At 38.1% G+C, this 14,595-nt stretch overlaps 1 protein-coding gene across 4 annotated transcripts in view; it reads right to left on the bottom strand.

Annotated features, from left to right (window-relative positions):
• CDC14B (cell division cycle 14B) overlaps positions 1-11,626 on the bottom strand; it is a 2,772,169-nt gene extending 2,760,543 nt beyond the window's left edge. Inside the window, exon 1 of one of the 4 annotated variants that reach the window (XM_044059784.1) lies at positions 10,994-11,626. In XM_044059784.1, the coding sequence (XP_043915719.1) occupies positions 10,994-11,141 (148 nt within the window). In that variant the 5' untranslated portion in view covers positions 11,142-11,626. The remainder of the gene's footprint in view (positions 1-10,993) is intronic. The other 3 variants (XM_044059788.1, XM_044059789.1, XM_044059787.1) reach the window with 3 other exon arrangements.
• Positions 11,627-14,595: the final 2,969 nt, after the last annotated feature.

Here is a 14,595-nt window from a genome sequence, read left to right as displayed (position 1 = left end):
GGATGAGCACTACTTGGGCCAACGTGTGAGATGAGTGGAAAAAAATAGGAAGAATATTAATTGGGAGCAATACAGGGGGATAACCAATTATCATTTAAATAGTTTTTCAAGGTAGTTTTAAATGTGGGCAGTTTGGGATTTTTAGTTCTCTGTTGAGGAAGGGCGTTCCAATCTTTGTCTATTTTATGGGAGTAAAGGAGTCTCTGTGATAGCTGTGAGACTGGGTTACTTTTAGCATTAGTTTGGATGACCTGAGAAGTCTACAGTTTGTGTTTGGCTGAACTAGGTTTGATAGAGCTGGGCAGTCACTAGGGCTGAATATGACTTTATGGGCAAGTGAAAGTTGTTTTAGTAAAGGTTGGGAAGTTCTAGCCAGTTCAGCTGTTGGAGACCAGTGCAGTGGTGTGTTCTGTGGGGTTGGTTGGTGACAAACTTAGCTATTCTGTTATAGCAGGAGTCTAGTTGATTAAGGTTGTTTTTTGATAAGTTAGTAAAGACCTCAGAGCAGTATAGGAGGGCTGATAGCAAGTGGGATCTTGCAGTGGCCAGTCTAGCTTGTTGTGTAAGGTTTAACCCTGTACAGAGTGGATTTTTTTGATGGTCAGACAGATGTGTTTATCAAATTTTTGTAATCATCTATGGTTACCCTTAGCAGTTTGGTCTTGATTGGTGGGTTCATTTTTTGTACCGTTGTTAAGACAGTATGGAAAGGGATTGGAAGGTTTATTAGGGACAATTATGAGCTTGGTCTTACTTGGATTTAGGATTAGTTGGTGGCTGATGAGGTACTTTTCAATGTCTCGGAATGATGACTGCATTTTGTGTTGGAAATGCAAATGCTACTTTTGTTTTACTCATAAAATTTTAACTCGCACTGTCAAATTCTTTAGCTGCATCAAGACCCACCAATAAGAGCTGCATTTTCTTACATTCTGCTTTTCTCTGGATCATCGTTCTATTATTGTGTTTTGTTTTTTTCATTGTTCTATTAATGTTGTCAAATGTTTGCCTCCCCTTCACAAAACCAGAATGATCCATATCTATCAATTTTGGTATCACCTTTGCCATTCTGTTAGCCACTGTACAAACACTTAATAAATCATGGTTTAAAATTTAAATGTGCCTATATAAAGCTGGATCTGAAGGGTATTTATAGTATTTGGGTATTACAGTCACCACAGCTTTGCTCCAGCATGTTGGTGCATCCCCCTCCTTTTAAAATGCTGTTAAACAAAACCTTCCAAATCTTCTTTGCTTCTTCCCCCCTTGCTTCCAAACTTCCATCAGAATACTCACCATTTCTGGAGACTTTCCTGCAGATTGGTTATAAATCACCATTTTTTTTCTCATCTCCTCCTAACTGTTAATTGTTGAGCCCTGTCTACCTCGAATCTTGGCATATTTACATTTTCCATAAGGACTGCCATTTGTGCTTTTTTTTATTTTTATTTCCCCACCTCTTTCCTTTACACAAATTCTCATAACATTTACAAAATATGTCCGATACCAATGCAGACCCTCTGGTTATTTTTCTTGTTACAGGATCCCCAAGTATGACGCAAAACCTTTACACTTACTTTCTGTTGCCCAAGTCGATGTGCCAAAAAAGTTTGTGTGCTTTGGAGTCATCAAAAAAAAATAATAATCTTTCTGAACTCATGCACATTATCCAAGTACTCCCTTATTGTCTCTTTAGCACTTTGAAACTGCTCCCTTCTTGTTTGCGAGATTCTCCTTATTCTGTAATACTTTGTCAGTCCCTATATAAATAATTCTGGTTACTTCTTAACCAGGTCTCTTTTTTTCCTACCACACTTTTAAACTCCACTTTCTATCTTCCCTTGTAACTCCTAAATTATTTTTGCTACCAATTCCTTAAATTCCTCCCTTTTTAACAGGCAGGTGGAAAAGTGCCAGTGTCTCATCTTTACCTAAATTTTTATATTGGTAATTACTGGCACATGATCTCAACTGGATATGTATCAAAACTTTCAATTCAATGCACGTTTCTGTGAACTATAACGTCTGTCTAGTCTAGCTCATTTATTGTACCTTGGGAAATAATATGCAAATTCTCTCAGACTGCCTACCACTGAATTCACATCTTTCATACCAAATAGTTACTTTTAAGCCCCCAGATATATCCTCATTGTTACAAATGAAATTCCAGTCACCACCTAAAAAAAAATTCCCTGCTGAAAGATTATTTCTCTCCAAATTTTTTAAACTCCATAACAGCAGTTTTAGGTGGAATATAAATGCATGCTGGCATAATCATTCCTTGCCAGTAGCTCCTTAGTGCCACAGATTTACCATTACCCACCCCCCCCCGCCCTTCTATCACTATTTGAGCTCCTCTAGCAATTAAAGTACTCCACTTTTCCTTTATCCCGGATATTCTGCTGAATATCTATCCTGAAATCCTTTATGAAATTCACATGCTCTGTTCTTTCCAAATGTGTCGCCTGCAGCAATGCTATTTGCGCTCTGCATTTCTTAATACAGTTTAATATTCTTTCCTTTTTGTCTATACCTGTGAGATGATTCACATTCCAAGATAATTTGAAAATTTGTGCCATTATGGTAAGAAGTCCTTATTCCCACATATTACATATGGCAGGTTTATTAAGCGGTTATTTCCAGCTTTTGTATGTACTCACTAATGTTCGACAGGTAATCCTTTATACACCACTTTCTTAGAAATATTGGAAGCTTTAGTAGTAGATATTGTAACTGGAATTGAGATCTTTAGAAAAGGGTAGGAGCAAACTAGATAGGAAAAAAATGGGAATTATGGGAACAATACATACAAGAGAGGAATAAGGCCTAAAAGGCCAAACGTAAGTGACCTTTGTAATGTTGGAGTGAAAAAAATTGGGTAGATTAAAAGTGATGTATAATGTCTGCAACTGGGAGTGTGTCAGTATGGTTTGTGGCGCAAAATGCTTGTGACTAGGATTGTATTGGTGTGGTTTATTCTCATTTATATGAATGTAAGATTGCCTATGTAGTAACTGGTGATTTAATGAAGACTTTTAGTCTTTAAAAAAGGCAAGAATTTAATAATTTATGTAATACTGATTTGGATATAGACTATATAGCAATATATTTGAAGTTTGTTCGTTATGTTTCTATAGTCTGACTACTTTTATGTGAATGTAAATTTACCTATGTCACAAATGATATTTCAACAATATTCGGAAAAAAAACATTGGAAGTTTTGTTACATTTTACAAGGCTTTTTGTTTTAATAAAAACACTCAAAAGAAAAGAAACACACACACACACATCCCCAGAATGCCCCATAACCTGGCAACTTAATACAGACAGACAAAACTATGTATATATTCAAATAATGAAGTTCACCCCTCCTAATAGCAGTTGAGTTGTCGGTTTGGGACAAATGTGCCTAACACAGGTCTTAATTAACCTGAGGTTGTGGTTATCCATGCTAAGACACAGGTTATTGCCTGTGCTTCTACCTAGTTGTTTATCTTTACTTCCCTCTGAGACAGGAGAACAGCTTGCAAGTTTTCAAAAAAACATCAACTTTTATCCTTGAACAAACCAATGCTCTAGCTTTTTTAGTGCTCTATCGGCTTGTCTCCATGGAAACAGAAAAGAAAAACTGTAATCCTCTGCTGCACCCTGTAAAACAAGCTGAATCACTTAGTGTTTTCATATTTACTCCATTTCGACTTAAACTTTTAAGCCACTCACCTATGCAAGAGTAAAAGAAAACCTATTAACTCTACATATATTATGATCTATTTATTTTTTGCCCCTCAGCCTCCGTCTCAACAACCCATGATTACAAGTGTATTAAACATACTTTTGTCTAAACTTTTTTCTCTTTTTAAAACCAAGTCCACTCTTTTCAGTTTTTCTTATATGGCCATATTTTACAAATGCAATTAATGGTTTGCAGTCTCACATTTATTCACAAATTTCCATGGTACTGGTCTTTGTTCATTTCCCCTCCAAACTCCAGATTCTAGTTTAACTCCAAGGTATTCCTGAATTTTATAAATCAACTCCTGTTCTTTTCTCCATCTCTCAAGCATTTTCATTTGGAGCAAAGGAAAATGTTTCACTGGCAAAATCTCTCAGTGTGCTTTATTACCAGAAGGATGAGAAGTAGAGACCCTTTCTGCTTGATGGCTCACTTTATGTTGGACAAATTTTTTGCATTTCTTCCTTAGCCTGTTCTGCATCAAAAATGACTTTGAACTTTCAGGAAAAAAATATTCTGAAGACAGATGGATATAGATTGAATATCACACCTGCCTCTCGACATTCTCAAATTACTGGTATCAACTCCTGCCTCTCGACATTCTCAAATTACTGGTATCAACTCCTTCTTTACTAATACAAGTTTTGACAGCTTTCTCATGGTCAAATTTGGAGCACACACACAGCACGCCCTTTCAATTAAAAAAGTTCCTGCTGAGGAATACCAGTCCAGTTGCTACTTATACCTTCCATAAAATTAATATAATCTGTTCCTTCTAGTTTCTCTGGTACATCAGAAAATCTCAGATTTTCCAGTACTTCCTTATAATAGCAGCCCTCGCAATAGCAGCCTTAAAACAGAAGCAAAATGAATGCCAAAAGACTAATGCGTACCAACTATGCTTTTGCCCACTCGAAATCAGAATTTCCTGCATTGTTTTTGTGCTACATTTTCCAACAAAAAAAAAATTATTCATAATTTTGGATAGAGACCGAGTACAACTTGGTTCCACCTCTTCAAAACAGAACTGCATTAATAACTAGAATGCCTATAACTTCAACATTTATGCATCAGATTTTTTGTTACTCAGTCTTAAAGTGGTGAATATGGAGCATGTGGCTCTTGACCTCCGATCGCCTAAATGTGGATCCTATTTCATAATGTGGAACAGCAAGTCTTCCACACTTTGACTATTTAACAGCTTGCCCACACAAACAGTTAGGAAGTTCACAGCATGGTTAAACATGTTATTGTTTACTTATTTTAGGCTCTTGGTGAATTTGTATGATTAAGTATTAATTGTGGTTTAACATTTTTTTTTTTTACAATGATTGTACGACAGACCCTTCTGTCATGGAAGGGCGAGGAACGTGGCCTTTTTAAAACTGAATGTGAAGAATGTCCCTCATAATGAGATGCACTTGAGAGATACACGAGCAAAGTAACCTCTGAAATTGGGATCTGGAGTAGCAAACCCCAACGCAACAACGACCTTCCCTGGATTTTAAATGCACCCATTTAAAAAACAACATTAACAGATATGGACCTTAGAATACATATAAACCTATAGCTGAACACAAATGGACAAATTAATTTTGCTTAACTCAGTTTTATGTACATGTATTAAAACAAAAAGTTAATATTTCGTAAATGCCTGTTTAGCAGTGTTTGATTCTGCACATGGGGTTTTAGCTGAATCAGCCATTTCACGCATTTGTCTTTTGATGTTCGTTCGTGATGTTTTAAGGCCATTATCACCGAGGCCACTATAATAAGGAAGTACAGATTTTCCTTACATGCTCTGTCCTCCAATTCTTTTTGTATTTCTTATTTTTTTTTTAAACATCTCTTCTGGAGCAGTGTAATACTAAGCAGTGTTTTTTTCCTCTGATTTTTGCAGTTTTTCAACTCATCTGAGTAACTAAAGCTTATTCCATTTTTTCCAGTCTTTTGAATTTATATACTCCTTCAGTCGTTTTATTTTTAATCAGCTCTAAGCACATTTGACTTACTTTTCCTCTAGATTATTAGAAGTCATATATTGCACCAAAGCTGGATCTTGAACTGCTTTTTGGTGAACAGTTGCACACTTTTCCCAGTCACCGTTTTCTCTTCACCTTTTCTAGTTGATTTTATTTCATGCTTAGTTTCTTCTTTGCTGGCATCCTGGAAATGTACTTACTTTTAGAAAATTCATTTACTTGCTAGGGACAAAGTTCCTGTCCCTTCTGTTTCAATTCCTTTTTTTACACTGGGAGAGTCAAAATGAAGCTATTGATCAATGCGTAACCACCTTGGAAAGTCCCTAATTACAAAATCTTCATCATAGAAAGCAATATCCTAAATGATAAGTTTTTAGACTATGGCTGCCCTACAAACTTTAGAAACCAAGATGAATATTTCTTGGGGCTCAAAATATATACCAGTCTTGGAACAAATATGCTGTTCCTAAGAAGACTGAGTCTGCAATCTATAAGAAGGCAATATTAAAAATAAGATGACTATTCTAGAAGGAAAAAAAAATTTGAACGAAAGTTGGAACATATTTCCCCCACTTACCAGAAGTGAACTTTGGGCGGCTGACCACTTACAATATACAGAACTGGCAAAAACATTAAAGGGAAACTTGAAAGAGGGGGTGGAAAGCATCATCACGATTAGCAAACAGCAGGGAAGATACAAGTTGGGTTTTTACATCAGTGCAAGTACATTTCAGAAGACAGCAAAATTACTACTGCTGCTGCATGTACAAGACATACACATCTGTTAAACAATGTAATCATGGAAGTACTGGTCTTATATGTGTGGCAACTGTTTATCATGTGCCTTCTTTTATATAACAATGCACATCGCTATCAAAAAGATACAAACATACTTTACAAGCATTCAAAACCTCAGCTTTTAAATATTTTGTACTGCACAATGTTTCCATTAATACCAGAGCCAATCCCCGGAAAACCAAGATAGAGTACAGGGAACTTATTTGGCATCTAAACTTAAAATGCCGGTCTCCCCTCCCAAGACTTAATGACAAAATATCAATATCCAGCATACTGAAGCTGGAAGCTGCAAAACTGTAACTTTTAATCTTGTACAAGATAAAATACAAATTATACCATGACCCCCCCCAAAACGTGCATGCTGATTGGCCAGCGTGCACATTGTAAATCGAGTTATGCTAATGGAAAAAGGTCCGGTCGCCCGGACTTTTTTCCATTAGTATAACTCTACTTTTAAAACACTGTCTCGCTATGTTAAATGGGTTTAACATAGCGAGACAGCTAAAATAAGCAGCGGAGATCTCCGTTGCTTATTTTAAAGCTGTCTCGCTATCTTAACCCATTTAACATAGCGAACAATGTTAAAAAGCAACGGAGAAAGCAAGATCTCTGTTGCTTTTTTACTGTTTCGCTATGTTAAATGGGTTTAACATAGTGAGACAGTTTTAAAATAAGCAACGGACATCTCCGTTGCTTATTTTAAAACTGTCTCGCTATGTTAAACCATTGCTTTTGCCCACAGCTCTGATGTACTGCGCAGGCACGCAGTACATCAGAACTGCCACGGATGCCAGACATCTGCGGAAGGGCAGTAAACAGGCATTATACTATGCCATTATTTAAGAAAAGTAATAGTTTCTTTTCTTAAATAATGTCATGGTATAATAGCAATAACCCACTTCTGGGTGTGGGTAATGCTGTATTTACCTACGGTTGGCTTTGTTTGGTCCCTCGGGCTTCGCCCTCGGGACCAAACCACGCCAACCGTGGGTAAATCCAGCATTACCCACACCCAGGCGTGGGTTATTGCTATATTGACTAATCTCTGTGGGACATGCATCATACCAGACATAGAAGTATTAAACATGTATAGTCACCATGGATACTGAGGCGAGTGATAGGTGTGACGAACATCATTTGGGTATATACAACTACAGGGGAGAAGGCTATGGCACAGATTATGGGCCAGAACAGGTAAATCCAGCATTACCCACACCCAGGCGTGGGTTATTGCTATAATATTCAAGTACTTTTACACTTTTTTTTTTTTTTTGGTATTTTGTTCCTTTAATTTTTGGCACATACAAACATGCTTTCAGTGCGATGATGTCACATATTTTGATCACACACATTTATTAATTGTATTTAATGGTGGACTGCAAGTCTCTTGTCAGTTCTGATGAAGTCCTAACTACTCAAAGGGCAAAAACACTTTACTGTGATTTCATTAAAGGATTCTACACTGTGATTTCATTAAAGGATTCTACTTTTTTTTTCCTGAATGATTGGTCTTAGCACAGCATTTCTCTGGTGATTAGGACATGAAAAAAGTTACTGTGGCCATTGCTTGTGTCACTTCCGGGAGACTGCACATTGTAACTGATCACCAAAACTGGCAAACTGTTTGGGGGCAGTTTATGTGCGAGAAAGAGAGAACAGTTGATGTGAACAAGCTGAGAACACTGATTTTATGCAAATGCAACAAACTGAAACAGTACCATAACACTGTTTTCTTTCGCTTTCCTCAAAATCCAGCATCAGGGCTGGAAAGAAAATGCCCTGGTGGAGAAGGGCACGAGACAGAATCTGAAATAAGTAACTACGCTAATTACTTTTCACCTTCTTCCTAATCCAGCCTCAGAGGTGTATAGTCAAAAAGTGCAGTAAAATGGGGAGTGTTAAGAGTCAATATGTATGTGAAGGCAAAAGGCAGTGAATGTTACTCTGAATGTTGAGTGCCACGAAGAGTACATGTATGCAAGTGGCTGGGGGACAATATAGATAAGTGTGTATGTTTGCAACACACTTCGCAAGTTCAATGATTTAAGCATAGCACTATGATTCTGGCTTCAGATTTAGGCTTACTCCTCCTAAATTTACTAATTTTCTTAAAGTTTGTCATGGTTAAGGGCACACACATTACTTAACTATAAACAACAAAGAATGCTATTCACTACTTGTAAGGGTCTAGTGCCCCCCAAAAATACACGGATTACCTATTTGTTGACCTGGCAGGCCTTCTGAGCACAGTCTCTGATTAAGTGACTTGCTCAAGGTCACACAGTAAGCAAATGAAGGCTAAGGCAATCAAACCCTGCATCACAGGAACTAAAAGGTCAAAATGTTGACCTCTGCACCAAGTGCCAAAACAAGCTTAATAGTGCCCAAAAAGGGTCTTGAACACATAGATTAAAGGTCTGATGTTCTACAGATTGAACTATCCAGACTTCTAAAAATCTTAAACTGCCCTGTGTAAGGATCAAACTCAAGACCTTCATACTGACACTGACAAGTTACCTACTGTACTAACAAGACTTCATATAATCTACAAGGTAAGAAAATATGTTACTTCTGAATTTGCTTATTTACTGGCATTTGATTACCGGGAAAGTCCACAATGGGCCCAAAGAACCCATTTTCAGTGGAGGAACACTGAGAAAAGCTCCACAAACGGTAGTTATTATAAAATTACAAAGCATATACAACAGTTAGCAGGTATGAACAATAATCAAAGCAGACCACAATATACAAAAGTAAAAAAAGTGTGCAAACACAATATGTACAGATTTATACAGTTACAATCAAGTAATCTAGTTTCCCATTATAAAAAATGTACAACAGTTATTTGGCAGTATTTACAAAGTGTTCTGTAAGAATAAGCAGCTCGATAGTGCAGGGTACAATGGATTTATTTCACACCGTCTGTCATGCTTACAATTACTACAAACAGAACTCTAAACTGTCCCTATTTTAAAGGATTATTCCCTTTACCAGCCTGATTTACTCCTACATACCCACTCATTAAAAACTTGTAAGGATCAAGTTGATACCCAAAAGACTGTATACTCATTCTGTACAATAAGAAACAGCTTACATTTCTGACTATGACTTTAATTTGTCATTTTGTATTTAAGAAACTATGACCAACAAGACCAAAATAACCGTTGAACATTTTCTGCATTTGTATTACCGAAACCACAGCACAACTACACAGCTCAAAATGAAACACAGAAAAATACAAAAATAACCAGGAACAGGTTTACAATATTAATACTACTAACTTGGATGTGAATTACTATACATGTTGTGATCTAATAGAAGTTTGTAACTCTTTATTGTTTTTATTTAAGTGCAACTCACCACCTTTTCTCCAAACGTCACTAGTTTTATGAGAAGAGGGACAGAACGAGTGTCAAATAAAGGGAAGTCACTGAAAATCGGGGACAGGTGCAACGTATGCAACTACAAGCTGCTAAATACATTCTGGTTTATTTTCATACATGTCAAAGCAGCTCCATCCCGTCTACTTAACCCCCCCCCCCCCAAAAAAAAAAAAAAAAGTATTGGCCGGATCCAACACTACAGGGAACAAAAACAACTACTAGTTAAACAGTTTCCTTCAATGAGTGTTTCTTTTGTGACTGAAAAAACTGGGACATCACCGTTAGACTCTGGAATCCCGTTCCCAACCCGGCGCTTGGTTAAAGTACTTTTCCTGCCATTCGTCCTGCTTGTGAATTATTTTAATAGTCAATACTGGTACATTATACTCAGGCTGCGGAATCAATAACTATTAAGATTTATTTATTAAGATTACGAATGACGCCAACAAACTTCTCTTGGGGCTTTTATAGTTCCATTTAAGCTAGAATATATAGAAACTGTAATTATATAAATACATGTTAATAAAACAAGGACTATATCTTTTGCGCTATATACTCAATGCTACCAAGTTAACTCACAACAACTAATTTACAGAAAAAGCTGTATGTATTTTTCCACGAGGATGCCAACATTTGAAAACTCTGTACAAGTGAAATGCGTTTGTTTTCTTAAAAGTACACCCCCTACTCCCTACAGAAAACTGCCTGCGCACATTTTATAAACATTGGAAAACAAGGGTACATGTACGTGCACTGATATTTCTCTCTCTCCAAAATATACTTGTTTACCGCTCAATAAGCCTAGACTATGGTGCCTAAGCAGGAACGCAAGTGTAGAGTTCTGCACACGCCCACAGCCAGCTAGGATTACAGACCGGTGTTCCTCGAAAAAATTTAAGTCAGCAAATATGTTTCTTTCTACTCCAGCGTCGCCATTTTTTGCAAATCCAGGTGTCAAACATGTACTTGATGAAAGAAATAGCTCGCGCAGCTACTAAAGTAATAACATCTGTAAACAAACAACTCCTGGCGCTGGTGAACTGCTAAGCACAATTTTCAACCGTAACTGAGGCACACTATTCCCTCTCCTAGGTTACCTGAGATGGAAATATAGACTTCAGGAAAAGACTCTTGCTCTGCTTTATCCTCGTTTTGCAACTGCTGCTTTGATTGTCGCTTTTTCCTCTTAGCGGTTGTTACCAGAGGCCGTTGTTTGCACTCACCTCGATCGCTTTTTCGCTTCATTCCCCCAATCCTTCCGCTTCACATTGGTTACGATTATTAGAGTAACAACTCCTCAAACAGTTGTTTTGTAGCCAGTACTCACTACTGGCTAAGCTAAGCAGTTAACGTGTGCGGAATACTGCTGTAACTTAACGTTGTCTAGTTACCACTTGGCCTACTCTGCTATGCTGGCCGTTATGTCACCGTTACTAAAGCTGTGCCATGACAGTACTTGTTATTTGTGCTTACATCCTCTCTCTTGTCTTCATCCCTCGCAAGCCGTTAGTGTTAGAATAAGTTGGACTAACGCCAATGTGTTCAGAGTGTCAACTCAAATTTCTCGATGGAAAGGATAAAAAAAAAGGACCGTCCGTTAGTTGCACTTTAACACGGCGTAATAAATAAAAGTCTGCTGCAAGTTCCGGCACGTCCAAACTGTGACATATTTTCAGGTGTTTAAAAGAAGCACTACATCAGTTCAGTTTGTGACGTTAATAACTGGTACATATAATATACAGATTATACAGCGAGTTAATACACAACTATGCTATTTAGCGCATCCCGTACGGTTGCCACCTTCTCAAATGCCCAAAGTGGGACAATCATGGTACAAACATCAGGTTTTGCAGGCCAAAACATACCCTTGGCTATTACAAAGGGCATAACTCCACTTTTTGCCTAAATAAAATCTTATTCTTGTAGCATTTTAGTTGCTTATTCTGTTTCTTATAACATTTAGGTGTTTCAGATACAGAATAACTGTTTTATGCTGCTATTACATTAAATATAGGAAATAATTTTGCCCTCAAATTTCAGGACATTTGCCATCTTTACAAATTTTTTGCAGGACACAACTGCCCAAAGAGGGACTGTCCCTCGCAAAGTGTGACAGGTGGTAACCCTACATTTAAGTCATATCCACTGGGTATTTTGGAGTTCACAATCCGAACGCACTTAATCAGATTTTTGCAATTCAGAGTCTTCGGCCAGCAATGCAGTACTTCAGGATCATTAAATTAAGCATTCTCTTTTGACAGTTTCTAAACTGTTTGTTTTGCATACCTGTTAGTGCAAAAAATCTGGACAAAACAAAAATAATGGAGGGGGGGGGCAAAGGCCCCAGAATAGGGATATATTTTAAACATTGCTCCCATAAACTTAGAATACTTGTGAGAAAAACAGGTTTTTCATCATTATGTATTGCACTAAGAATATGGAGTCAAATTCAATGTTAAAGAAAATACAAAAATCAATTCACGTAAGGTTCAGTAAGGCATCCTTTATTACCTGCAGCAAGGAGACAAAGCATGTAGGTATAAGGTTTGTCTGATTTTCAATAGCTCAGCCTGCTGCTTTTATACAGTTCTTTGCACGTACACAGCAGGTGCTTATCAGATAATTGCTGACTTAAAAAACATCTCTCAGAATTTAGCTTGACCACAGGGCTTGCCCTGTCAAACCAAGTTTCTGAGTAATGGTCCTTTAACTGTCTCTTCTTGACACAACATTTATCTGTTGCTAGTGTGAGGCCCCTATCTCAACATTCCATAGCAGGAACAACAGACTTTCAGGCGTCAGCAGCTTTTATTGAGACCACCAGTATTTACACATTTTACATAGAATATATGTATTAACTCTTAACCCTTTAGGTGCAGAATTGTACACTATACAATTTGTACATTTCTCTAACATTTCCCCCCTTTTAATACTTTAAGCTTATTTTTTAATGAGTCTAAAACAAGTCTATTTCATCTCTTGACCATTTCCTTCCAGGGCCTTGCAGTCAGAGAGTCATTCGGCTTCGGCTCAAGAAAACAATTCTTCCGCTTCCAATTTTAGTAGTTCTTCATATTCAGGACTTTGTTGGTACAAGGTTTTTGTGACTGAGGCATCGATAATGCTTTTTACCAGTCCACGCATGCAGGGGACACAACAGCATCCACAAAACATCAGTATTGCTGCTGCAATGCAAATGGCGATCAACAGATTCATCAGGACACTGCCCCATCCCCCAAACCATCTCTGGAAAAAGTCTGTTAAAGGATTTTACCCTGGCTTGGTCAAGGCAGATACTTGCTGAATCATTTTGAGATGGCTATTTATTTCGTGTTCGTTGTCTGGAATAAACGAACAGCATTCCTCCTGGATTAAAGCGCAAGTACCTCCCTTCGCCGCCAGGGTGAAATCGAGAGCCATACGATTTTGAAGCACTACTGCTCTCATGGCTGTCAATTCATCTGTCACCAATTTTAGGGCAGAGAAGGTTGCATTGCTCAATGTTTCAAGCAGCTTGGACAACTTTCTCAATTCCCAAATCAATTTTACTGCTCCATCCTGAGGTATTATGCCGGCCCAAGATATGACGTCGTCACCGAGGTCCATGTGCGGTAGCCCTTTGTCACTGACGTGAGCCAGATCATGATGATATATCCATGATGCAACAGATTAGCAGGTTCCTTGATCTCTCGAACGTTCCGGATCTTCCCTTGGGGTAGGGCTGGCGTGTGTCATGTAGCTGGAAACAGGTAGCCCAAAAAACAACTACCAGACTAGTTTTCTGGTAGCCATTTATATGCTTTTCTTCCACACACAAAATAACAGTTTTCCACTTTAGTGGTGATGTTGCTGTGTACATAACCCTGCCCAGCATGAAACTATTTTGTGTCAATTTTGTAAAGCAAGCCTCGATTGGGGTCGGATGTCCTATTTAAGGACATGTTGATGGTAAGATTTAGTTCTTGGATGAATTTATCATAGGTGGTATTACAACGATTAGTTGAATTAAAGCATCGATAGGGGACTGTAATATTGCACATACTCCAACCTACTTGAATCCTGCCCTCCTTTTGAAAGCATACAGTGCCATTTTGTCGCTTGAACAACTGTAGTGCTATCTTATCTCTTGACATTATATTCGTTGTTTCATGAAGTAAATTATGCCAGGTTTCATTTACTCCCAGGGGGATGGGATTTAACGGTAACTCCCTCGTGTGCAGTGGGTAGAGCCATACAAATCCAACAATTCGAAACATTAAAAGTATCTGCATATGCGTACTTGATAGCCTGATATGTGTTGAAGGCCAGATGCCATGCAGCATGCTTGCTTGGTTCAGTAGATGTGGCGGAGAAGAGAAATGGCCATAGAAGGAAAACAATGACCACTGCAATTTCCCTCTTTGGTGCAATCATTTTCACGTTTGGGGTTTTCTTGATCTTATTCTCTTCCCTATAGGACCTTAGCACCGATGATTGCTTCACTGGGTTTGAGATGGAGCAGTTCCTATTGATCTGCCCCCCCTTTGTAGCCAGACTTTTGTGCTTAGGGTCCCAGTGGAGAGGTAAGACCTTTACCAATTCTAACTTTCTCACTAACTTGCAGTGTGTCAGATGGATCCACGAAGCTTGTTCTGCAATCTTGACTGCAGTCGGTGTCGAAAGAAGCACCTGGTAGGGACCTTCCCACTTTGGTGATGCC

The sequence above is a fragment of the Protopterus annectens genome, chromosome 17.part0, assembly GCF_019279795.1.
Source record: "Protopterus annectens isolate FY-2018-M chromosome 17.part0, PAN1.0, whole genome shotgun sequence".
Classification (NCBI taxonomy): Eukaryota; Metazoa; Chordata; order Ceratodontiformes; family Protopteridae; genus Protopterus; species Protopterus annectens.
Note: the sequence above shows the minus strand (reverse complement) of the source record. Positions and strands in the feature narration are given on the sequence as shown.